The sequence below is a fragment of the Chinchilla lanigera genome, unplaced genomic scaffold (assembly GCF_000276665.1).
Source record: "Chinchilla lanigera isolate Chin_1 unplaced genomic scaffold, ChiLan1.0 scaffold00028, whole genome shotgun sequence".
NCBI classification, from domain to species: domain Eukaryota; kingdom Metazoa; phylum Chordata; class Mammalia; order Rodentia; family Chinchillidae; genus Chinchilla; species Chinchilla lanigera.
Genome location: NW_004955429.1, coordinates 17246295 through 17272634, shown reverse-complemented (window position 1 = coordinate 17272634; position 26340 = coordinate 17246295). Strand labels below are relative to the sequence as shown.

At 52.2% G+C, this 26340-nt stretch overlaps 1 protein-coding gene across 3 annotated transcripts in view; it reads right to left on the bottom strand.

Moving 5' to 3' along the window:
- Positions 1-1314: 1314 nt before the first annotated feature.
- LOC102007256 (chromosome unknown open reading frame, human C3orf20) overlaps positions 1315-26340 on the bottom strand; it is a 48487-nt gene continuing 23461 nt past the window's right edge. For 2 of the 3 annotated variants that reach the window (XM_005387068.2, XM_005387069.2), the window contains 10 exons: positions 22921-23073; positions 22019-22139; positions 16512-16643; positions 11497-11617; positions 10245-10497; positions 6175-6478; positions 4993-5100; positions 3885-4027; positions 1957-2091; positions 1315-1477 (listed from right to left, as the gene is read on the bottom strand). In XM_005387068.2, the coding sequence (XP_005387125.1) occupies positions 1384-1477; positions 1957-2091; positions 3885-4027; positions 4993-5100; positions 6175-6478; positions 10245-10497; positions 11497-11617; positions 16512-16643; positions 22019-22139; positions 22921-23073 (1564 nt within the window). In that variant the 3' untranslated portion in view covers positions 1315-1383. The remainder of the gene's footprint in view (positions 1478-1956; positions 2092-3884; positions 4028-4992; positions 5101-6174; positions 6479-10244; positions 10498-11496; positions 11618-16511; positions 16644-22018; positions 22140-22920; positions 23074-26340) is intronic. The other variant, XM_005387071.1, reaches the window with a different exon arrangement.

The following is a 26340-nucleotide window of genomic DNA, read 5'->3' as shown; positions in this document are numbered from 1 at the left end:
AATTTTACCTGAACAGTTATACTTGTAATCTTATTGGCTGACCATAGTTTTGTCCCACCTCATACCACCTTGTAACTCCCCTATCTTGGACCCGACCTGCCTCACCTCTTGGTTTTGCCCCATGAAGTCCCTGGGAAGGGCAAGGTCCTTGGCAATCCGCTCAGGCTCCCTTCTGCCCCTCTCTTGGACAGAAGCTTTCTTTCCCTCAAGACATGTATTCTGCTCTTAACCTCCGCTGTTCCTAAAATTCATTCTTCGATTTTAGAGAACATGAACTCATCCCAGATATCATTCAGGTTGGGAGTTTTTATTTTCCTGTATCACTGGGAAGGAGCCGCAGAACCACTTGGCTCCCGTGGGCACCACCAGCACCAGCGAGGCCCTGTGAGGCTGCCTGCCTCCTCCGGGAAGCCCCCAGCCCTGGTCTCAGGGAAGGGACAGGGTTGCTGAGGGCGCAGATTTCAGTGTACAGTGGCTGCAGTCTGGGCAGTAACAGGCATCTGGGCCCATGCCATTCTTGGTGCCCACAAGGCACGGGCATGGGCATGGGCGGGGCGGTAGCCGCATGGGTACCCGGCGGTCTCATCCCTGACCTGGCTGCACCTCTGCCTGGGAAAGTGCTGAGTCCTTGTACCCAGAGGGGGACAGCAGGGTGGGAGGGAAGACCTAGACTCTGCTTCTCACCCTCTCCCTTGCGGCCAGAACAGCCCCTCTGCTTCCCCTCACCCCTGCACAGGAGCCATGGACAAGGAGCCCAGGGCACCTGCGGGCATTGCCTGCAGGGTCCCTGCTGCCCTGCAGCCCTCTGCATCCTGAGTGTGGGGCAAGCAGAGGCTCCACACCTTCCCTGGTTGGGCCCTGCCAAAAGGGGATCTGACACTGTCCTCTGGCCACGGGGCTCAGGGGACAGGGGCCAGACCGCAGGACCTAACAGACACCAGGCCCAGAACCAGGCATGGAGTGCAGGAACACAGCAAGTCTCACCCAGTGCTCAGCCGGTGTCGTTCAGAAAGTGTTTCTGAGTGTACGGAGGTTCAAGCCTCCCCTTGGACACCCACATTAAAGTCTCTCTCCTTCTCCTCGCCCCTTTTCTCTCTCTCCCCCTTTCCGTTTGGCTGGAACCTGACCCCACCATTCCCTGTGAGGGCGAGGACATTGCTCAGCCCTACCTGCCCTTGAAATCTGCCTACTATTCCTGGGGTGAAGAATCCCTGGTCCACCATAACTGACCACTCAGGAGTCCTGGGTCGGGGGCCAGTTTCAGGGACTTGTCAAGAGCAGGCCCCTGGGCGCAGCTTGTCAGGCCTCATGAGGTGCTGGAGGCAGCTTGTTTGTTTATTGCAGGGACACTGGGGACGGCAGGCATCGGCCACCAGGGTGAGGTCACTTCTTTGCGGCCTGCTTCTTCCAGGCTGTTCCCTTCTTGCTGCCCCTCCTGCCTCTGCTGAAATTCAGGCCCACATCAGGCTCCTGCAGCCTAAGAACCAAAGCCGAGAGAGGCAGGTTTAGGGAACTGGGTGAGGGATACAGGCCCTCCCTGGGTGGGGTCCTCTGGGTGCAGCTCCCACTGGGGTCCTGGGGCATCTTCGACCTTTGTGCCTGTTACTCTTCCACTTTTCTGTCTTCCTGAGATGTGCAGTTTGCATAGCATGTGGCCACCTCCCTGTCCCCCCATGTTAAGGGACAATGTTGGGCTGGCGAGCTTCTGGGAGTGGGGACCAGTACCCCTCAGACTGAGGGCTAGGGCTGTGGTGTTTTGCTCCAGTATCCACAAAGGGCCCGGTCTCCACCACCCAGAATACCTCCATATCTCCGAGGACAGTCTGGCCACCCACCTACTGTTTCAGTAGAATGGTGGACGCCAGGGACTGACTCATGCCTGGGGGAGGGGTGTCCTCTGTGGACCCTGCCTGAGCCCCGCCTGTCCTGTTGTCCCAGGCCAGGGTGGACACCTACTTCTCAGGCTGAGGAGAGGTGTCCTTCTCTACTTTGTCCCCCAGGGCCACTGAGGAGAAGCTGCCTTCCAGATCTCCGGATATGACTGCCTTGGCGGCGTAAGAATCCTCCAGGGCTGAGGTAGGGGCTCGGATACTGAGGGAAGACAGAGGGCAGTGCTGAGCGGGTGAAGGAGGCCAGGCTTGCTCAGTGCTGCCCGACTGCATCCCAGGTCCTCTGGAGATGGCACAGGACCCGCTGTTGTTCAGGACACTTGTGTCTTCACCTATTTGTCTGCCCACCTGCCCGCCATGCTGTGCATAGGAAATTCACATGGGTCACATGGGTCATATGGGGACAGGCATGGGGGGCATGATGCCACCAAGTGTGGCCACGCGGGCTGGTTCTCAGGTTGGAGTCCCAGCCCTTAGCACCCTAGCCGATGACCTGAGCTCTCCAGAGGTCCTTGGTGGGGACAAGATCACCCTGAAGTAGGGCGGCCCCATCCCATGTGACCGACTCCTGTCACAGCGTGATGCCCAGGGACCCCCGGAGCCGTGTGCCACAGCCAATGGATGACCAGAGACGGGAAGTGGGACATGCATGGCAGGAGTTGCCCATACCTTGCCCCAGCCACCGGCAGCTGGCACCCAGGACAGAGTAGCTGCTGTTCAAGCTGTGCCACTGGGGTGTCCGTGCCGGCTGTCCACAGTCTGGGTGCCCACTGGGATGCAGGTCTCACGGACCTGAGAGGCTGGCAAATCATCGTCCAGTGCTACATCCCAGCAGGCAAGGCTCTTGTGCTTGCCCGTGGGACTTGGCCACTGGGTTGGGAGGAAGCCCAGGTTCTTGGGGAGACCACCGGGCAAGTGAGCAAGTGAGCAGGTAAGCTTGAAGGACAGAGCTCTCCTACCCCCGGCTGGGTCTGTGCTGTTTCCTGGTTGGTACTAGAGCCCTTAGAGCGTCATTTTCTGGGAGAGACCGTGCGGGGCATCGCCCAGAGGCTCCTCCAGAATCCCGGTGCTGCTGGGTGCAGTTTTGGAGACCCGTCCTTTCCTTCTCAAAAACTCAGGCCCTGCTGGAGTGTGCGTCTCTCTGGTGTGTGATCTACTATTCTCTGAAATTACCTGAGAACTGGTGTAAGCTAACAAAGTCAGGGAACCGGGACTCATTTCGTAATGACCCGATTATAAACACACAGCGGGCAACATCTCAAGGTGCTATAGGGGTGGGCTGGTGCTGCCCGAGTTCTGACCAGGACGAGTCTCATGATGCTGGCTCCATTCAGCCAGCGCTCCACCACGTGGGGTCACTGTGTGAGCCCCACACTCCTCCGGCCCTCCTTTCGGGACCCCTCATCTGGCTGTTCCCCATGGGGTACTGCCCTGCTGAGTGCCTAAAACCAGTGATCTTCCCTAAGGCAGCCTCGACTCATCCTGAGCACTGCTCTTCTAGAGCTGAGATGACTGCCACTGTCTGTTTTGTTTTGTTTTTTTGTTTTTGTTTTCCTTCCGGTACCAGGAATCAAACTCACGACCTCGTGCTGGCCAGGCAGGTGCTGTGCCGCTGAGCTACATCCCCAGCCCCCTGACCGCCATTGTCTGTAGCCGGCCAGGAGGTGCTCAGAGGACCTTGCCTCGCTTCCTCCGTAGGCACCTGACTGCTTCAAGAACTGAGAACCACAGCGTCTGCAGGGACAGGAGCTCAGGGCCTGAAGCAGTGGGAGGAGGGATGTGCAGCTGGGGCTCCTCTGCCCATGTCCCAGCTCCACAATATCCCCAGCAGAAACCAGCCCCATGCACAGCATCCGGGTCCCTCTGTCCCCAAGACAGCCCCTGCTGCAAACTTGTGTCCCAGAGAAACAGTGCCCCTGGGGGAGGCCACTGCTCCTCTCTGGTCTCTCCTGCTCCTCTCCTGGGGCCCCATGGGCTCCCCCATGCCACCTTTACCTGAATTTGTAGTTGTCTGGCAGGAAGTAACCCATCTTGCAATCATGCCTCGCCTGGAAGATCTGTTTCAGCAGATTCTGCTTGCTGAAGCCGTACCCGTTCAGAACACAGCCTCCGAAGAGCAGTCTACCCCCAGCGAACATCTGCCGGTAGATGAAGGGACGGTGCCATGAGGGCCCAGTGCAGATTGGGGACCGAGCAGGAGCACCGAGCTTCACCACAGCACGGGGCCGTTGGCCTCTGAGGCCTGGGGGGTGCAGGCTGGTGGTGTCTGGGGCTGCCATCCCCATTGTCCACAAAGCATGGTTGCGCTGGGCCAGGCCCTTGGGGCAGAGGGCAGTGCAATTGCCCAGTGTGTCCGCCACAAGGCCAAACTGCACCAATGCCAAGCCACACGAGCCCACCTGCGCAGTCTCTGCTCAGACGGCTCCACTCACCCGAGACACAGTCTGGGCTTCCACTTCCAACCCAGCAGGCGGGATTCAGCCCATCCCACAGACAGGGGCCTGACACAGGGCTCACAGTAAAGTATTCCTCCTCCCGTGTGCCGTTCCCTGCCACAGAGACCCTGCACAAAGATTTCTGGGCAGGGGGCTTCCCTACAGCATTGTGTGTCATGGAGGAGGGAAACAGGGAGGAGAAGAGAGGGAAGGAAGAAAAAGGAAAGAAAAGTAGAGCAGGAAAGGAAGGAAAGAAATAAGAGAACATTAAATGCTCAACTAAAGCAGCACGGATAGAGATAAAACGACAGACTCCTGTCCAGGGTTGAAATCAGGTATCCCACACCTGATGATGTGGGGAATGCCCATGTTGCTTTAATTAAAAAGGCAGGACCTGCAGTGTGTCATAGGAAGACCACAAGGCTGAAAAGCATAATGCCAGTGTGGTGTGGAGCCAGCAAGGCCTGGACTGTCACTGCGGGACCTGTGCATGACGCTGGGTGACTGTGGGCATCCTGACTATCCAAGTTCAGCATGAAGTGATTTAGAAACAGAGGCAGAGACTTTGGCTCCCTCCAGAGTCCAGGGAGGGGCCGCGTGGGAAGCTGGGGGACGTGGGCAGAGCTGGTCTCTGTCCCTCCCACCCAAGGTCCCTGCCCCCGGCTCACCAGGACCATTCCTGGCACCACAGAGAACTTGGTCACCAGCAGGGGTGGGTGGCGCTGCAGGGGGCTGTCCAGGTCATACTGCAGCAGGCGGTATGGGTCGCGCCGGCACTGCCGAGAGAGGTGGGGCTGTGATGCCAGGCCTCACTGGAAAGAGGCCACCATGAGATGACTGCCACGGGTCACCAGGAGCCCAGGACTGTGGGATGTGACGCTTCTGCCCTATGATGTGAAGGTGGCCCATCCTGTGTATGTCCCCAGGTGCACCCTGTTCTAGACCCTCCAGGTCCTGCCTTGAATGCTCTGCCCTAACTCCCCAGCCCTGCTTTCTGGGGACTGTCATCAAATGAACTGAGTGCCGACACAGTTGCCCCTGGGTTAGAGTCCTGTGGGTCCACAGGGACGGCCATAGCACATGTTCCTGAGAAACACTCACTGAACCAAGCTGAAGCCTTGGCTGATTCCCACCCTGAGGATGGGAATGGAGCCCCCACCCAGGAACTCCCACTCAGAACCCCGCAGCAAGGCAAAGGTGCCAGGTCCCAGGAGGTGTGAGGGAGGCACTGTGTGAAGGAAGGCGCCGGTGGACACCTGCGTACAGGCTGGAGTGGAGCCTTGGCTCCAGTGAGGGTGAATCTAGGGGTGGCGAGGCTGACAGAGGCGAGGTCGTCAGGAGTGACCCTACAGAAGCAAGGAGGTGGGAGGGGAGGGGATCCATGTGCCCTGGGGGTGGGCCTGAGACTGCTCAGCTTCTCCTGCAGGGACCAGAACCTCGAGCCACCTGCTCCCTGTCCACTGCATGGACAGGCATCCCTCTCCCTCCCCCAGGTGAACAGCTGCACATGTTGAGCTGCAGCTCACAGCACACCCTGCTGGCAGTGGTCGCAGATGTTTTCTGAGCCCGGAATGTGGTCTCTGCTCTTGATGGCTATGCACATAGAAAGCTCAAACTGTGCATTGCTCTGGATGAGCAAAGCAGCACCCAGCTTTGTCCTGAGGGCCAGAAGCAGTGAGTTGTGAGACATTCAGGGTCATTCAGGGACAGGAGAAGGAGTCGTGAGAAGAGGGGGAGGTGTTATACACAGTGAGGGGGGTGAGCAAAGGCCCTGGGGACCCAGGGACCTGAGAATGGGGCTCCATGTCTCTGCAGTACCCCAGGCCCCGCCTGTCCTGCTCCACACCCACCTGGATGCAGGGTGAGGAGCGGCCCTGCTGCCCCTGGCTGTACAGCGTGTCCAGCAGCCACTGCAGTTGTACAGTGTCCATTGGGGTCCCGCTTGCAAGGATGCCAAACACCAGCACCTGTCCAGGGTCACGGGGAGCTGAGAGGAAGCGCTCCAGCTCCAGGTCAGACACCAGTGGTGCCTTCACCGTGCACCTGCAGCCTGGGCGAGGGTCCTCCTTGCACACCAGCTTGCGCAGCACCAGCGGGCAGTCGGAGGGCACAGCTGCCCACTGTGAGGGGCTGCGTTCCTCAGGGATCTTCTTCCTGCAGGAGGAGTGCAGTTGAGTGGGCACCAGCCAAGGGGGTGGGTCCTTACCACCCCAGCCTCTGTTTCCCTGGATGCAAAGGGCTAACATGCTACCCACTCACCCACCCTCTCCTGAGCCTCCTTTTTCCCTCCTCAGGCAGGGATAGGCCCTGTCACCCACCCACTGCTCTACCTTCCCTGCCAGCCCATTCCTAGGTCCTCCTGAGGGGTCAGGGGCTGGCTCCCCCACCTGTCTCTGGGCTGTTCTTTTTTTTTTTTATTATTTTAAGGAGAAAAAAATTTCAAAATAAGATAATAGGAGAGTAACAATGGTTAATACATTGCGCATAGTTATCTTTGTTTTTTTTGATACTGGGAATCAAACTCAGGACCTTGCACTTGCCAGGCAGGCACTTATGCTACTCAGATATATTCCAAGCCCCACACTGTTATCTTTAAATTAGTTATTAAGAGTACAAGATATAAGCATTTAATTGTCCAAACAATATTAGCTCAAACCTTCCTTTTCAATGAACTAAGAGAAATTAGTAGTATAACTATCCTATCTTGTGTATATATATATATTTTTTAAGTTTTGTTTTTCTCTTCTTTCTTTTCTCCTTTCCTCTATCCCAGTTTCTCTTTCCTTTTGAACAGTTCCCTCCTATTTTACAATATCTATTGTACATTTTGGGTCTTATTTACTCTTTCAGCTTCTCACACTAGGGAGACAATATGACGTTTACACACGTGAGTCTGGTTTACTTCGCCTATGAGTATGGTGGCTTTCAAGATTCTTTTTGTCTTTACCTATAAAAGTATTCAGATTATCCTTCTTTATGGCTGAGTAGTACTCCATTATATAAAAAGACCACATCTTTTGTATCCATTCCCCTGCTGATGGGCATTTGGGTTGTTTTCAAGATGTAGCCATTACAAATTGTGCTGCTAAAAACATGCATACACATATATCACTGTGGTATGATATCTAATTCTTCTGGGAAGATACCCAGAAGGGGAATAGCTGGGTCAAATGGGACCTTCAATCCTAATTTTTTGAGGAATCTCCACATTGATTTCCACAATGGTTGTGCTAGTCTATACTCCCACCAACAGTGGAGAAAGTTCCTTTTCCCACACAGCTCTACCAGCATTTGTTACTGATTTCTTTCCTTTTTTTTTTTTTTTTTTCAGTACTGGGAATTGAACTCATGACCTTGTGCTTGCCAGGCAGGCGCTGTGCTGCTGAGCTAAATCCCCAGCCCCACTGGTTGATTTCTTGATGATAGCCATTCTTTCTGGGGTGAGATGGAATCTCAGTGTTGTTTTAATTTGCATTGTTCAAATGACCAGTGATGTGGAACATTTTTTCATATATTTATTTGCTGTTTGCGTTTCTTCATCTGAGAAGTGTTATTCATCTCAGATGCCCTGGGATGTTCTTCACTGGTGCTGGTACTCTAACGTCAGCCTTAGACAATCACGCCAGTGCTTGAGAGAAACAGTGCTTGATTGGCTGACAGAACCCAATGGCATTCCAGCTTCCTCCCTCCCTAGCCCCGGGCCTCCATAAAAGGACAGCTGACATCAGCCCTCCTTGCTGTCCCCAGGGACACCATGGCTCCTCGTCTCAAGGGGCCTGACCCATCCGGGGGTCCCCAAGGGGCCATCTTGGGGCTTGGCTTCCTTCTTCCTGCCCTTGAAACTTTTCAGGCACAGCAGCCCCAGGAAGCAGTTGTTGGAAGCACATGAAGCGTAGATCCCAGACACAGCCTCCTGGTACCCAGGAAAATAGTCAGGCCACAACCAGATCAAACCTCTAGTGAGGAAGGGGCTGAGGAAGGAGGAGCATGGGACAAAGGCTCTGCAAGGCTCCTGTGTGCTGAGGGATCTAAATACCAGGTGTGGACACTAGCTTCTGCTTCTGGCTGACCTCTGGGCAGAGGCTGGCACACAGCTGTTCACAGCTGGCCCAACGCACTGCACAGGTGCCCTGCACACTGCCAAGGTGCAGACGTGGGCAGTTTCCCCTGTTAAAGAGCTCTAGGCAATCTCTTGTCAGATCATTAGTTCCCCACTAAATCAACTGCCAGAGATTCCAGTCACTGCACATGACAAAGAACAGTCTTTAAAGGCAGTCTTTACAAGCCAGGCATGACGGACATGTCTACAATTCCAGCACTCCAAGGCTGAGACAGGGGGACCACAAATTTAAGGCCAGCCTGAACTATAGAGCAAGACCCTGTCTGAAAAGAAAAAAAATTCATCTTTATAAAATTGCTTGGAAAAGCCATTAAACAACTATAAACTGCAATAAGCAGGACGACAAGCTCTGCAGAGACAAAATTTGACATCCAGAGTTACTATAATATTCTAAATGTTTGGTTTTGAAGAAGAAATTATGAGGCATGCAAAGAAACAAGAAACTCCTGGGAAATGAGATTAACAGGAGCTGACCCTGAGGAAATCTGGATGCTGAACTCACTGGAAGGACTTTAACAGTCTCAAATATGCTCCAAGAAGATCAGTGAATAAGAACAAAAGGAAATCAGGGGAAAATGTCCCATCAAGTAGGGAATATCAAGACATAAAAAGCAAGCAACTAAAAAGTCTAGAGTTGAAAAGTACAATAACTGAAATGACCAGTTCAATAGGGGGCAGAAGGCAGAATTAGGCAGAGGGGGACTCAGGGTTATCTAGGCTGAGGAATGTAAGAAAAAGGGGTAAGGCAAAATCCACAAGCCATGAGACACCTGAAGGAAAGACTGCCTGAGGTTCTTTGAGTTTGATGAAAGGCAAGAAACCACATATCCCAGAAACCTGACAAACTCCACGTAAGATAAATTCAGAGATCTACATTGTATGCCTTATAATAAAATCATCAGAAGACAAAAAGAATCTTGAAATCCACAGCCAAGCAGCAACTCATAACAATGTGGCATCCTCAGTAAGGCCAACAGCCTCCTTCTTTCCCAAAATCGTGAAGCCAAAAGGCAATGGGGTGACATGTTTAACTACTGAAAGAAACCTTTAAAGTCCCATCAACAAATTATACAGTGAGCGCAACTCTCCTTCAAAGGTGAAGGGAAGATTGACATACTGCCAGAGAGACAAAATCTGAGGGGCTGTCTCTAGAGACATCCCACAGGGAATGCTGAAGAGACCAGGTGAAATGGAAACATGCTGCATGCTGAAAGCTATATATGTACATAAAGAACATGGTAAAGTAACTACATAAGCAAGCAGAAAGACAGTTTTCTTAGATTTCCAGTTTATAAGTCCTCTGTTTTCTCCCTCTTATGGCTTATATCTAGATGTCCCCACAAAGCCTCATGTGATCATAGGTGAGGCTTTTCAGAGGTGGCTGGATCTAGAGTGTGATGTTGGAATTAAGTGTATGATCCTGCCTCAGCCACCCAAGTGCTGGGATTGCATGCATGCACCACCATGCCTGGTGTAAATTCCCCATCATTTCATGAGTCGTACAATACTCTTTTGACTTTTTCCTCCCAAGTGCTTACAAATGTAAACACCGTTCTTAGCTTGCCCATGAGAGGGGAGGCAGCAGGGTTTTTGACTTGGTCCCCACCAGCTCCCTGTGCTGACGCACGACTCTGACGTGTTTTCTTCCCAGCTTTGATCAGGGTCTAAAACCATGTCATCTGTCCGTGTGTTCGTTGCCTGTTTTCCCACCCAGGGCTCAAGTTGTCCAGTCCCTGTCCTGCCCATGCGGCCGCCTGGCACAGGCCCTGCCTTGTGGAGGGAATGAAGGATCAGGCCAACCTGGGGGCAGCCGTGGCCTTGGCCTGGACTCTGGGCATCTTCTTCCGGATGGGGCTGGTGGGCGTGGGCACCGCCTGCTCGGGCACAGAGTCCTCCATCACAGACTCTGGCCGGCCCGACTGGAACCGGGGAAGGGAATCCCCTGGGTGCAAGCTCAGCTTCGGGGCACGCTCGGCTGGGGCGCTGGATTTCAGCTTGGCCTGGGCATATTCGGCCTCCTCCTGCACGGTGGGATACTTTATGGTGAAGAGGCCTGGAACAGAAGACTCTGTTGTCCCTCCTGTCACTCCTGTCCTCACCACCCTGCTGAGCACAGGCCCAACCAAGACAGCTGGCTGGCTCTGTGCCCACTGGCCACACAGGACGCTGCTCAGGGCACGCACTCTCCCAGACCCAGCCTCAGCTCCCTCTCTGTGGGCACCCTGCGTCCCAGTTCCTTCCTGCTGGAGCCCTGTCCTGGGCTGCTCTGTCTGCCCAATGCGTGGTTCAATGGGAACGCGAGGGCCACAGCCTCAGGAGCTGTTTGGGCTGAGAGGGAACTGGGGCAAGACAGAGACCAACACTGCACAGAGCAACAGACAGAGATGATGACGCTGTGTCCCAGACAGGAGCTGGTGTTCTCTGGCCGAGCTGGGACTTCCAGTGCAGCCAGCTGCTTCCGGCTCCAGGGCGGACAGCGAGTAGAGGGGACGCAGAAAGGAAATGGGCCTGGTGCTGGGTATCGAGGTTTGTAACAAGAGCTGTGCAGGGGGCTGTGGCCAGAGGAGACGCGGCCCCTTCTGCTAGGGAGGGTCAGGGCAGCTCCAACGGGTGCGATAGAGGCAAGGACCAGCTCCCTAGAGGCCATGGGGACAGCACAGGGACCCCCTTGCTGCCAGCCCATCGGCTATGAGGAGGGCTCGGAACCCTGACCAACATGCAAGGGTCCTGAGGCTGCCCTGCCAGGCCTGCGGGTGCTCGGAGGGATAGGCACAGCCTGATGAGGGCTGCACGTGGATGTAGGAGCACACAAGAGATGCCACTGAGAGGTTACAGAGGCGTGGGCAGGGGACAGGCACGCAGTCACGTGCAGACAGACGGAGGGAACTGGGAAACGGAAGTTGGCCAGGCTCACCTCTCAGTCCCCGTGGAGTGGGGCCTGAGACCCACGGTGGGGACCCCTGCTGCACCCACCCCCGGGGTGCAGACACAGGTGGGCAGGAAGAGCTGGGACACCAGGGCCATTGCTAGGACTCCAGGCTCTGGGTCTCACCTGCCGCCAGCAGCACGGAGTTCATAAACTGAGTCACCGTCCTCTGGAAGCGCTTCTTGATCTTGGCCAGGGCGAGGTTCATCTTGGATACCTTCTCATCGGTGCTGATTCTGCGGGCCAGCTGGGGACAAGGTAGTTGGTGAGGGGCTGCAGCCTGCCAGGCAGGAGGCGCTCTGTCTGCAGGAGCATGCGCTGTGCCCGCCTCCCCTCATGCCTTCCACACAGCTGCACGTCACAGAGCGGTCTCCCTGTGGGACCGCAGGCTCCCAGGGGAGGCTGAGTTCGGCACCGTCTCTGTGTTCATGCAGAAAATGCTCAAGAAATGCTGTCCCAGCTGGGTGTGAAGGTGCCCGCCTGTAATCTCAGCACTTGAGAGGCAAGAGGATTACTTTGAGTTCAAGGCCAGGCTGGGTTACATAGCAAGACCCTGATTCATAAATAAACCAAAGATTAAAAATGATGTTCTGGGTGGACAAGGGCCCCTGGGAATGTATGCTGCCAGCCTCCCGCTCGTGGTGCTGGAGGGCACCAGGGACCCATCCTCCCCGCCGCTGATGGATTCCAAGCTGCCTCAAGGGAGGGGTTGGTGCTTTTGTGTTTTTGTGGGGAGGGGGTTGGTGCTTTTGGAAGCTCCCATCGGACGCAGAGGACAGGTGGGTTCGGGCCTCTGCAGCGAGGCTGGGTGGGCAGAGGACAGGGTTCTGGGAATGCCGTCAGCATGTGTCCTCCTTCCCCTGCAGAGGCTCTGTGAAGGACACCGGCTGACAGGAAAGCCTGTCGCCTTCGATAGCTTCCTCCAGCCGCTGCTCCTGGTTAACTTTGTTTATTTATTTGTAATTTATACCCAGCCTGCTTCTGAAAAGGATTCGAGCAGCTCTGAGCTAATAAAGCATTTAAATCGAGGCGCTGCTGTGATGGACGACCTCAGCAAGGAGCCAGGCCCCGGGCTGTAAAAGCAGGGCTGCTGCTCTGCCTGTCACTATGATGGGTGGCTTTTCCAGGAAGGCGGTGCTGGGGAAGCCATTTAACACGCTTCCCGGTGATGAGGACTCTGTGGGAGACAACAACCCCACCCTCACTGTCCTAGGTGTCCTGGGATTTGGTGGAACCAGCCCCAAACCTGCAAGGCAGGCTTGAAAGGGTCACAAAAGCACCAGAAGTGGGGTGTGGTAAAGTGGGGTAGGCCCTTCCATGTGACTAAAGAGATGGAGAAAGTGGCTAGGTCCCACTTCCTGGGGCAGGACGGGTCCATGACAACTCTCAGGGTTCCAGGATCCAAGATGGGCTGATCATCAGAGTCTCGGGGGTTTCATGTATAAATATCCAGGGACGCTGACTCCAGCAGTCTGGGTAGGCATCCAGCAGTGCTGTTGGCATGAGACGCTGGGGCATGGAGTCATTTGTCCTGGTCGTCTAGGTGGAAGTCCTGGTCTGTGTGACAACACATGCCGTGTCTCACCCAGAGGCTGTGACCCCACATGCCTTTCCTTAAGGTGGCGCGATTTGCCAAGGCTGTGTTAACATGCTGGTCTGCTTATCCTATCATTAAACACCCCAAGGTGGTTACGCTCTCTGAGTTACTGTGTCACTTTAACAGCGCCTCAGCCTCCTCCTGCCCCCAGGCCTTTGTGAAAGTCCCTTGGTGGGAAGCTGGTCGCCAGGGCAGTAGTGTAGAAATCCAATGTGAGCTGCTTGTAAACGTTTAGCAGCCACACAAGAAACATTCTGGAAGGAGGAATTACTTCTAATCCTATGGTAATTTAACACAGGATATAAAAATATGATCATTTCGGCCTGAAATGAAAATAGGTCATGAGAAGGTTGTTCTGTGCCCTCCTATCCCTGAGCCTCGGAGAGGCTGCATCTTCTCAGAGTCTGTCTCCGTCTGGGTCTGGACCTGGCTCCGTCTGAAGCTCAACAGCCCTGCAGGCGGCCGCACAGCTTGGGACTTGGGTTCTAGCTGGCCAACGCTGCATTGAAGAAAGGCACCCAGGCTGGAGAGCAGAGGCTCTTGCCCGCGCCAGGAAGGTGTGGCGGGGTCTCCACGTGACTTCTCTCCGCAGCTCAGGGGTCTCTAAGGCATGGATCCTGGTCTGCAGCTGCATCCCACTCTTCAGAGCCCCACAGAAGGAGATTGCCAGAGAGCAGAGCATGACGACAATTGGATGAGGATGGAGTTTCCTGATGTCAACTGCCTTGAACAGAAAAAATAAATATGTGCTTCCTTTCCCTTGTTTAACGGTTTTCATGCAGTGCAGAAGAATGACCTCACATACAGTGTCTTTGACAGTGACCTTTAGAACAAGAAGGTGGAGCCAGCGGACAGGATGAATGCAGCCACCTGCTCTCTCTCTTCTCCTTCTCTCTTTCCTTTCTTCCTGGTGCTGGAGATGGAACCAGGGCTTCGTGCACCCCCAGTAAGTGCTCCTCTCTAAGCCCAGCTCCAGCCCGTGGTTGTCCTTCCCCTTGTGGAAGCAGCATGGGTTGACCTTTCAGCATTGCATGTCTTGGTACCTTGGGAGACCTCTTTCTGCATGATTTCTTTCCTCACCCCCCACGACCCCCAAGTGCCCCTCTGTTTTAGTTACTTTTCTTTGAGAAAAAATGCCCAACACCCAGAGTTAAGGAAGGAAAGTTTTATTTAGCTCACAGTTTGTGGAGGTTTCAGTCCCTAATTGGGTGGCTCCGGGGCAAGGTGGCACATGGCAGAGGGGCAACAGTTCATGGTCACGGAAGACAGCAAAACCAACAAGCAACAGCGAAAGAGAGAAACAAGCTTCTTTCTGCCCCCTGTATCTTACCCAGATCGTCAGGATTCGGGCAGTGCCAATCTAATCAGTGGAGCGATCCAGCAATCACCAGCCTTAACCCCAGCACCCTTCATCCCAGCATTGCACTATGAATTAGTCAGCAACTCTAGGTTCAGCTATGTCCAAAAAATCCTGCCTCCCATGACTACATGAGGCTTTGGGAGGACATCTAGGCACAAACCATAGCACCCTCTGACCGCCACACCTCAACGATCAGGAGGGATTATGCTATAGAAACTTTTGCCCCTTCTTTACTGAGAGCATCGTTATAGCCTGGAGGGAACACAGCTTCGTCTCTAACTCCCCGGCAGCCACCCTGGCCTGCTGCTGTGCAGAGCAACGTCTCCAGGGTCCCTGAGTGAATCAGGGGAGGTGAAGTGTGCAGGAGAAAGCATCTGGAAAAGCAGGAGAGCCTCTTCTCTGAGCGCACAGCACTTCCTCCTGAGTCCGTTTTGATGTCCTGATCTGTGCCTCCCTTGTGTCTCTGTGTCCCTGTGCATCATGGCCAAATGTCCTCCTGGCCCTGCCAAACCTGAGGCTCCCCAAGTGTAGGACAGGCTGGGGTAGATGTCCCAGAGCCGGACCCTCCTGCTCACCTCTTACAACGTATCATCCGGGCTGGGGCACCTTGGAGAGGGAAGGGGTATGTTCGCAATTCTTCTGTGCACTGTGTATGTGGGGCCAGCCCTGGGCCAGCTGGGAGGTGTGGCCCCTGCTCCTGCTCCCAGGAGCCATGGCACAAAGCACCCTTGGGGACATTTCTCTTGAGGCGTAGGGACTGTGTCCTCTTCGCCTTCTCCAGTTCCTTCCATGATGATGACGTGGCACCAGCTCCTGTGGGATCCGTGGAGACCCAGCGGAGGGAAGAACTGGAGTCCCAGGCTCCATCCCAGAACACGGGAAAGCACCGTTGGCGTCTGTCCATCGGGGCTGCACCCTCAGCTCCAAGCCCCCGGGGACAGAACTTGTGCAGCCAGAATCACATCTGGACTGAACTCACAGAGATGCTTTGCTCTTGCCTTCTCCTCCAAGTGATTTACACTGCATTTCCAGCGCCCTGGTGTTTATAGGCCATCTCGAGATGAGTTAAAGCAGGTGTGAGGCTCTTCTCCGAGTGCACAGCATTTCCTGCTGAGTCTGTTTGGATGTCCTGATGTGTACCTTTCCTGCATCCCTGTGTCCCTGTGCGTCATGGCCAAGTGTCCTCTTGGGCCCTACCAAACCTGAGGCTCCTTGAGAGTAGGACTGGCTGGGGTAGAGCTGGACCCTGCTACTCAGCTCTTACAACGTATCATCCGGGCTGGGACATTTTGGAGAGGGAAAGGGTATGGAGAAGGCTGTAGACAAAATGCCAGCCTGGCATCATTTTGTACACGCATGTGCAGGAAGTCCCAGAACCGGTCCCTCCTGGACCAGGAGGATGACGTGTGTCATCTGAAGCCGCCCTTTGCTGGCCCCCAATAGCTGGTGTTGGAAGGAACCCAGGAGGCTCCCAACTTGGTGAGGAGACCGAGGTGTACAAAGAAGCAAACGGAGGATTTTCCGCTGAGGGCCCAGGAAGGGAGGGGGACCCAAGCTGGCCACACAAGAGGGAGGAGAGGTGCACTGGTGGCTTTCCTGTCCTGTCGCACCCCTGTGCACCTGAGGCTCCCTTGGGATGGTGCTTGCCCTCATCCTGGCCTGGGTGCTGCCTGGGGTGGGTCCTGTCCCCAGCTGCCCGAGGATAGCTCGAACTCATCTGGCTGTGGGACCGTCTCGGTTCTCCTCCTTCTCCACCTCCTTCCTGTCCATGGTGTGTGGCTCAACATGGAGCCCAGGCCTTGTGTGCAGCGGGCCGACCTGACATCCTGCTGGAGAGTCTAGGATTCAAAGCTCTGGTCATTTTAACCCCAGTGGAGAAGCTCTGAGAATAGGCCCAACCCAGAGGAGCACCGAGGGTGGGGAGCTGGGGGATCCTCGAGGGCCAAGGGGAGCCATCCTGAAGCTGTGTGTGCCGGGCTTCTCAGGCCAGGCGCTGACTTGCTCTCTCTTTGTGCTCAAAGCCAGCCCACGGGGGCTTCTGCTGCTCGCAGAGGGCAGGGAGGCAGAACTAGGGCTGGGCAGCAAAGGACACAGCGAGGGATGTGAGACCTGGGCGGGGCTGCAGAGGCGGCAGAACCTGGGGTGGGAGGGGTGAGCGCTTGGTCATCGGCCACTGTGCCGTACCCGCTTTTCCTGTACCGTCCCGTGGGGACAGTTTCTGGCCGACACAGTGAGCGTCACTGTCTCGTTCAGGGACGTGAAGGTGACCACGATGGAGTCCTGCCCCGACACCTTGAGCTTCAGCTGCTCATTCACCTGCAGGTGGAGAAACCGTGCTCAGGGACGCTACCCTGGGGTCCTGCTCACCCCTCCTGCGCCACTGAGAGCCCAAGACTGGGGCTACTCCCGGCCTGCGGCCTGGATAAGCTCTTTCCAGCCCTTTGCTGGAACTGAGCTGCCACTCGGAAGGCAGAGGAATCCCTGTCTGTGTTGGGAGTGACCTGGGGAAGGGACCAGCCCTCCTTCCTTCCCATCCCAGCCTGGAGCCCTCAGTGAGAAACACAGGGTCAAGCAGTGTGACTGGAAGCAGACCCTCTGTCCCCACACGAGGTCACACTGTGTCCTCTCCATAGCAGGCAGGAAGGCACAGGGTGGCAGGGAGTGGCAGAAAACCACCTCTCAAGGGTAGGGGACAGGTGCCAAAGGGAACCGGGAAGGGCTGATGCCCACACGCTCAGTCCCTTCCCTTAGAGCCAGCAAACTGTCACCAACGCTTGCCCTGCAGCACAGCAAGAGACAGGCAGAAAAAGGAACAAGAAGCTGCACTCCCTGCCCGCTCCAAGAGGACGGGCTTGTGCCTCAGCAGGAGCCCGGAGAGGGCGAGGGTCCTTCCTCCTGACACTGTAGCTTCCTCCATGCTCTTCTGCCTCCGGTTAAGCCCTGTCGCTTCTCTGAACCTCAAATCCTTCCCCATAAATGGCTGAAAGGTTATGATGAGGTTCAGATGCAGCAGAGACCGTGGAGGTGGCTTTGGAGCCGTGAAGGCCCTGCCCCGTGTGAGCGGGGGCCGTCAGGGTGTGCGGACCACAGGGCAGAGTGTGTGTGTGAAGCGTGCTTGTCCCCACGCACACTCAAGTGTGTAGCCCTGCTCTGCTAAGTTCCCCAATCCTCAGTGCCCCAGGTCCCCCTGAACTCCTTTCCACTCGCCAGGGGCTGTCTGCGTCTTCCTGCTACTCGGCAGTCTGGGTGCTTGTGCCCTCTCCCTGGCATCGTCCATCTTGCTACTCAGTCTCATTTCCAGGAAGCACTGCCCTCCCCCATTCTGCCAAGTGGTGCAGACTGGAGCTGTGGCCGAGAGCTCAGGCGGCACGGCAGGGCAGGGTTCGAGCGCTGGCACTGCCCCTTCCCAGCGGAGCATCACAGGGAAGGCTGTTGGCTTCCCCGGAGTGGGGACCAGAACAGACTCCTTCCCTGGGGGCACTGAGCACATTTCATGGGATGAACATGCGTGGGGCCAGCCGGTGCTGCTGTTATTTGTCATCCCTGCTGCCTGTGTGGTTTCCCCTTGTCCCATCAATGCCCCAAATATGGGCGCTCTATAGACCCAGGCAGAGCTTGTCTCCTTCAGATGTCATTAGTAAGCCTGTCACATCCTTCACCCCCAATCTCTTGCCCAGGTCAGGACCTATGTCACAGTAACAGAGCCAAATTGGCACGTCTGAAACCACGCTGGCCATTGGCCCTCTGGGAAAATTTCTGCTTCCTTTCACACCACGTCACGGAGACATCTGTAATTCCCTCCAGCGCTCATCTGTGCCCACGTCTTGTGCCGGAATGCCATGGCGTTCTTTCTCTGAAATGGCCCTTTTAAAATGTGGCCAATACTTTTATCAGGTCAGGTCTGGCCCACAACCACCCACCGGTCACCCCTCTCCTGCCAGGCTTCCACAGAGGCTGGGCTGAGCATTCCAACCTGCAGAGTAAAAACCACAGCCAGTTCCACTTCCAGTACAGCTGAGCCAGCTCCTAACAGGCTGACCCTCCCACAGAGGATTATAAACTTGAAAAAATACAACTACCCAAAGGTTCAGAGGAGTGGACAGAAGCAGGGCCCCTGTGGGGAATCACTCAGACTGTCTTAAAGCTCACAGGTTTCTAAGGACACCTGAGGACGTGACCCCGCAGTCGACTGAAGGCACACAGTGGGATATAGTTCTATAACCATGACTTAGCACAGGTAAACACACATGCGCTGGTTACAGCACTATACAAGAATGCAAACATGGAAACAACCTGTATAAGAGTTAACCAATAAAGACACAGACTTCTCTTGAGCTCTTGGTCTGTTCGGCTGCTTACTACCGCTATGTTGCTGATATCGGCCTCTGTGTGTTTTCTCTGGGGACCTCACACATGAATTCACTCCTTCAGCCTTCTCGACCAGACAAGCCTAAACTTAAGAAGCAGCATGGGATGAGTTTCAGATTCCCATCTCTGGCTTGAAGGGAGGCCACTGTTACAGCTGCAATCCACCATCTGCCTGGCTGGAGAACCCACAGGCACAGCCTGTGGTAGCCACGGTCATGGGAACACATGAAGAGAATCCCAGAGGGACAGTCAGGAGAGCCCTGAGTGCATCCGAGCCACCCACATCTCTGGCTGATCCCTGGACCACACATGAGCAGGGCGGATAATGAAACTGCCTGAGACAACACGTGTTTAAGTCTAACCAACTACTTTGCCTGTTACAGCAAAAGTGATATCTTCAGAGATGTGTGTCAGAATTCAGAGACACCGTAACAGAACAGTCGCAGTGCCTGCCTACAATCCCAAAATTACTCAGCAGGTGCAGAGCCAGGGAAGAGCAACCAGCTGTCAAGGCAACAGAGACCAACAACCCTGCCCGATGTGACCACAGTATCACCATTTTCAGACAAGAAATTTAAAGCAGCTAATTTAACTTTATTCAAAGATCATTGGGCATGGTGGTGCATGCCTGTAATTCCAGCACTCGGAAGGCTGAGGCAGGAGGATCGTTGCAAGTTTGAGACCAGCCTGGGCTACAAAGTGAGCTCAAGGCCAGCCTGAACTGCATAGTGAGACCCTGTCTCAAAAAAGACAAAAAAACAAAACAAAACAAAACAAAAACAAACAAACAAACAAACAAAAACTTTATTCAAAGAGATAAAGGAAAATATACCTGTAAGGAATTATAAAATAGTGAATTATCAACAGAGACATAGAAAATGTAAAAATAACTACATGGAAGTTCTAGAACTGATAAGTGAAATTTAAAAATTTCATAAGAATTACATAATAGTGAAATGGAGATGACAGAAGGAAATTAGTGAAGTTGGAGACAGGCAGGTCAAGAGAAATTACAGAAATTACAAGACAGAACTTGAAGAACTTTTGGAACAATATCAAAAGGTCTAACATACATACAATGGAGTCTACAGAAGAAAGGAGGGAGGAACACAATTTTTATCTAAAGAAGATTTAGATTCCCCAAATTTGGTAATATTAATTTATATAAATTTACTGATTCAAGATGCTCAGAAAACCCTCAATGGAATAAACATGAAGAAAACCACACCTAGATGTATCACCAATGCAGAAACCCCAAGAGAAAAGAACATCTTTAAAGCAGCTAGAGAAAATGAGCTGTGATTTGAACAAAGACAGACTTCTCATAATAAACTATAAAGGACAACCACAGTGGAATGATGTCTTTAAAATAATAAAAGAAAAAAAAGCCAACCCAGAATTCCATAGTTATCAAAAAATAGCTTTTGATCAAGAGATGTTCACATAAAGGAAAATAGAGGTGTTGCCTGTAGATCTGCACTTCAAGTAATACAAGAAGTTCTTCAGGTCGGAGAGAAATGGTACCAGAGGGGAACAGTCAATATCTGGGTAAAAACAAACTGGTCCAAGAGAGCATGAAATTGCCCCAACCTGACACCCAGTGCTTCTCACCCTTCCATGTATCCCACACCCTTCACCCTGACTTCCCTTCACCAGAAGCTCTTGTGAACGCAAAGGTGGCTCAATTTGTCCAGCACCAAGCCTTTCATGTACTGTCTGTTCTGCCTGTGAGTTTCCCTTCTCTTTCACTCCTGTATTACAACTCCAGAGGCACCTTCTCTCCTGGACCACTCCTGACTGCACAGCCCACTAACCTCAGCTCCAGGGAATGTAACAACTCTGCACTCTGCTGACTCACCTTAGTGATGTCAGGTTGCCTTCATCTCCCATGAGACAGAAGGGCAGGGTTGGCAACCCCCCCACACACACAGATGAGAAGCTGGTGAGACCACCAAGGTATGGTAATGTCAGCATATGAGCTCAACTCCGCACACTCTCACCCGGGTTCTCTGTCTGCTGCGCTATGCACACACATGACATATGTTGCCCGCCTTCAACTGACTGAGACCTTCTTGGAGACAAATCTTTCACACAGCCACGGGATACTCAGACAATACAGTACACCCCTATGTTGAGGACATCAGACCTGGCCGTTGTCAGAAATACTTAGGGAAATCTGAAACTCTTGACAGATCAACTGAGTCAGGGTCCTTTGGGGGCTGTGCCTGGGATTCGTATTTTGTTCAAAGTCCTAGAGGTGGTTCTGATGTGCAGTCAGCCAAGACTGCTTCATCGTGGAGCTAACTGCTAATGACCTCCACGTTCCTGCCTGGGCGTCATGAAGGAGAGAAATCTGAGTGAGATGCGATCCAGAGGACCGTGGTCTAAGGATGAGACCCTGGTGGCCAGTGAGGAGGCTGCACCAAAGGCAGAGGCAGGCAGACATCAACACCCGGAATGCTTCTGTCCACAGCGCTCTCTTTGGGACTCCTTCTCAGGCCAGCTTGGGTAGATTCCATGTTCTGTGGCATTTCTCTGAATCCCAACCCAGCAAGTATGACCCTCTCTCCCCTGGCTGCTGTCCTTGCTGCCCTGTGCTTCACAACTTCTCCGGACCTCTGAGTTCCATGTGGGGTCTTGTTTAACCTTCTATCCCCTATGGGGAGATCCTACCCCTTTAGACGCTAAATTTGGCACTGTCTGAAAAGGGGTTTGGTTGTCATGGCTGGCAGACACCTAGCAGAGTCCTGCTAAACATCCCACAATGGGGTTCTAACAAAGTAGCATCCATCCCACAATTCCAGTAGTGTCAATGATGGGAAGCTCTGCCCTAAATGGACTGGCAAGCACATTCAATAGCCCCATAAATAGACAATATTTTTTTTAAAATCAGCATTATTATTTAAAATATCTTTGGTGAATGGCTATCTGAACAACCAAACGGATGAGCAAACTTTAGGTCTCTCTGCCATCTTGACTTCTAGATTTTTTGTTTTGTAAACAGTGAGAATACGAACACAAGAACTGGTGAGGTGAACCTAGAATCACTGACTCTTATTATTGACCCTCACCAGCATTAAAAATAGAGCTATCAATTACTATAACCATTACTTCATAAAGTAAAGGTTATTTGGGCAATAAAAATATAATGGCATTCATAATAAAAATTAAATAGGAATGACATTTCCACAGCCGATCAACATAGCAGACACCAGCTGCTGTATGTGGTAGACAGTGCATTTCAACCCACCCTGGCTACCACCCACCAACTGGGCCTGAGAATGCACCCAGCATGCCTGGTGGGCAGGGTCCCTGTACTCTACCTTGTACTCTAGGGAGAGCAAGGTCTCCGTCTTGGACGTCCAGCTCCACTTGTGGATCACAAAGCCTTTGTGGTCGTTGGTGGTCCCGCCTTCCTCATCCAAGACCAAGACGTAGGGGCAGCTGGGAGACACAGTGGGGAGAGCTGCTTCCAGACCCTGACAGAAGCCCACATCCGTGCAGGCTGGGAGCACCTGCTCCAGGCTGGAGGAATGTGGAGACCTATAGGTACCCTGGTTTCCCCGCCTAGGATGGCCTGTGGCTCCTGGGCATCTGCTGAGGCTATAGAGGTCTGTGGACAAGGGCCAGTCTGAAGGAGAGGACAATGTCAGGCCAAACCCAGGAGCCTAAGCACATGGGAATTCAAGCACCTAAATGGGGACTAGGATACCTACAACATGAGAACAAATCATCCTTTCCAAGAATGGCTCCCGATGTGAAGCCAGAAAAAAATCCACCTTGAGCTGGTAAGAATGCCTCTCCACCACCCATTCCTGGCACCAGATTCTGTTCTGCCCTAATGGACCCCTCTGTGGGGCCCAGGGATGTGGCTCAGTGGTAGACCGTGTGCCTAGCACATGGGAGGCCCTGGGTCTAATCCCTAGCACAGTAAAAATAAAAATGTTCCCCCAGGAATATGACCAACAGTTAAGATGTTAGCACTCTGGGGAACCACACTGAGGAAGATCGAGAGTAGCCTTTCTCACTGCCGAGACATGGACTCGGCAGGCAAGGGCTGGCCTCTAAGTACCTACGCTTCCACAGCACTGCCTTGACCCTGCCTCACCTAGACCTCTGGGCATATTCTGGACCCTCCTTTAATCAGGGACTTAGTCGCCACTCCGGTCCCCTCACTACACCAAGGGAGAGCTGAAAGGGGGTAGATGTCTCCTGACCCACTTACTGTGTTTTTAGGTTGTAGTGAACACAGCCCTGGCCTTCGGCATTGAACAGGGCCAGGAAGGAGTAGGCAGGTATGTCGTTAAACAGGCAGGTAATGGCTTTCTCTCTGCAGCACGTGGGGATCTGACATATGGCAATGTTTCCAGAGGGATAGCTGGCGGAAACGGTCAAGTAGAGCTAACAGAATTTCTCTGGGTTCTTGCTCTCTGGTGCCCATAGAGGTAAGTCTATGTCAGATGAGCTACCTGGTGGTGCAGATCACTCCTGATCATCACAGAAGCTGTCCACACTTTGCGTATGTAATGACTCAATCACTACGGAAACCAACCTCTACCCAAGTGTTTTTCCAGGTCTTCTTTGTTCATCACAACAGCTGTGGCAGGTATCTCCGTATCAGATGAGCACTGTTTCCCTGGATCTGGTGGGTTTTGGGTACAAGAAATTTCTGGTGGTAAAACCAGGAAAGTCCCAGGAAAACCGGGATGAGTTATCACCTTATTTATGAGGAATTTAGGGCATAGAAATTGACCCACCCATAACACATCCTAAGGAAGGAGCAGAACAGGATCTGATTTCTGGGCCCAGCAGTATTTCTACTGCTGCCAGGCTGCCTCCTCTTCTAGCCAGTGAGGAGAGTGAGCAATGTCTCCCTGTCCGTTCCCCCAGCTAAGGGGCCTCGTGACAGTTAAGGTGGAGTGTAAATTTGATAGGTGTGGGGATGTACCTGAGGGACTGATGGAACATACTCATGAGTGTGCCTGGATGGGTCATACAGGTGTGACCTTGAGGTCTATATCTGGCCCCTCACCCCATCCTCTCTGGTGCTGATCCCCTGCTCTGCTTCCTGCCAGCCAAGAACTAAGCATCTTTGCCCCACTGTGCTCTTCTGTCATGATGCTTCTACCTGGGAGCAGCCAACCATGGGCTAAATCCTCTGAGACTGAGAGCCAAATTAAGCATCTCTTCCTTGAAATTGTGGGCATCAGATAGTGTGACTCTGCGAGGAAAGAGCTGACTAATACAGGGCAAGAAAGCCAGGATCCTGACTAAGCAGGACATAGCAGTGGCGGCTCCGTCTTGTATGTAGAGATTGTAGAAGTATCCCGGACAGAATTTCACTGCTTGGCGCAGGATTCTACCCTCCCCTAAATCTTTCTTAAAAGCTGGAAAAGAAGGAATTAACATACAGAAATTTTAATAAGTGGTCTAGAGAAGAGTCTGGAGCTGAACAGTATAATAACTGAAAGGAAAACTTCACTAAATAGTTTCACCATCAGATTAGAGCAACAGGAGGAAAACATTGGTATAAAGACAGTATCAGTGAAATTATGCAGGGTGTAGAGCAGAAAGAATAAAGAATGAAAAACCCTATAATACCAGCACTCTGGGAGGCTGAGACAGGAGGCTCACAAATTCAAATGAGCCTAGGCAGTTTAGCAACTTAGTGAGACCTTGTCTCAAAAAAGAAGCAGCATGCTCGGGAGTGCTGAGGATGAAAAAATAAATAGACAAATAAAAAAATAGAGACTCACGGACCTATAAGAGACCACGAAGCATACCAACATATGCATATTGGGAGTCTCAGAAGGAGAGACAGAGAAAGAAACAGAACTGCCCAAATTTGGTGAAAGACATAAATCTACATGTTCAAGAAGCTCAAAAATTTCAAGTAGGATGAGAGACACATAATTAACTGTCAAAAACAACTTTGGAAATAGCAAGGGGGATGTGATGAGATTCATGTGAGCCCAGTGAGATTAATGGCTAATTTCTCATCAAAAACTGTGGAGGCCAGGAGGCAGTGAGACGAACTATTTAAAGAGCTCAAAGGAAAAACACAAACAAAATTGTAAAACAAGAAGTGCATTCCAATTTTAAAACATCTTTCAGAAATGAAGAAGAAATTAACACATGCCCGGATAAAGCAGAGGGGGAGTTCATCTCTATCAGACTTGCACTATAGAAATACTAACAGAAATTCATCAGGCTGGAATGGAAGGATAAAAAATAGTAGTCTAAAGCTGGCCAAAAGAAAAAGTACTGCTAAAGATAACTCAGTAAATAAATATAAAATCTAGTACTCTTGTATTTTCAGTTTATAATTTGGCTTTTCCCCACATGACTGGGATAATAAATGGATAAAACAGTAATTATAAACCCACACTTATAGACAATTAATGTATATTTGAAGATGTAATTTCTGATACAGCAAAATAAAGGGGGATGAATGGAATTCTTAAGCAGAACTTTATATACTATTGAGGTTAAACTGTTAATTCAAACCAGTTTATGAATTAATTAAAAACCACTCAAACTAGCTTATCAGTTGTGACACCCAGGTATGCTAGTTTCCTGGAGTTACTATAAGAAAGTACCACAGACCTGGTGGCTCAGAAAGCATCAGAAATTTATTTCTTCACAAGAGTGGAGGCTAAAATTCTGAAATCAAGGTGGCAGTAGGGCAATGGGGTTGGAGGCTCTTGCAAAGAGTCCTTCCTTGCTCCTTCTGGTTTCTAGTGGCTACCTGGGACCCTTGGTATTCTTTGGCTTACAGTGTCTGTCTCCATCACCACATGCCTTTGCCTCTGTGTTGTCTGTTTTCTTCTCTTCCTGCAGGGGCACTGGTTATGCAGGGGGCCATTCTAGTCCAAAAAAACTGCATTTTTTTTTTATTTCACTTTTTTTTTTCCCCTGGTACTGGGGATTGAACTCACGACCTTGCACTTGCCGGGCAGGCACTGTGCCTCTGAGCTAAATCCCCAGCCCCTAAAAACTGTGTCTTAATAATCATATCTACAAATACTGCACTCCAAATAGACATGGGCTTCAGGGAGACACTACTTAACCAGTAGAGACAATATACTAGGCCACAAAACCTCAATACATTTTTGAAAGATTGAAACCATAGGAAGTACCTTCTTTGGTCACTATAGAGTGAAAGTAGAAGGAAGAAAATTTGGAAAATTCACAAATTCTGGAAATGAAACAGCATATTCTTAAACAACCAATGGATGAAGAAGCCACAAGGGAAATTAGAAAATACTTTCAGATGAATGAAAACAAAAGCAAAACAAACCAAACCTTGTGAGAGAAGGTGACAGTGATCAGAGAAAAATTTACACTTAGAAATACCCACCTTAACAAGGTACAAAGATCCCAGTAACCCAACAATAAACCTAAAGGATCTAGAAAAGAAGAATAAACTAAAGCAATGCTATGGCAAGCAGAAACACCAAAACGACTCCTAGGATTTGGAGGAAGATTCATTTATGTCGATGGGCACTGATAGGGATCATTCCCAGAATAACAGGCCCTGATCTCTGGTGGTCTAGGGCTTACAGGGGATAAGCAAGCAGGAAGCACAGAAGCAGAATGGCTCGTCTATTGGGGACTGGTTCTCACAATATGCATCGTAGTGACT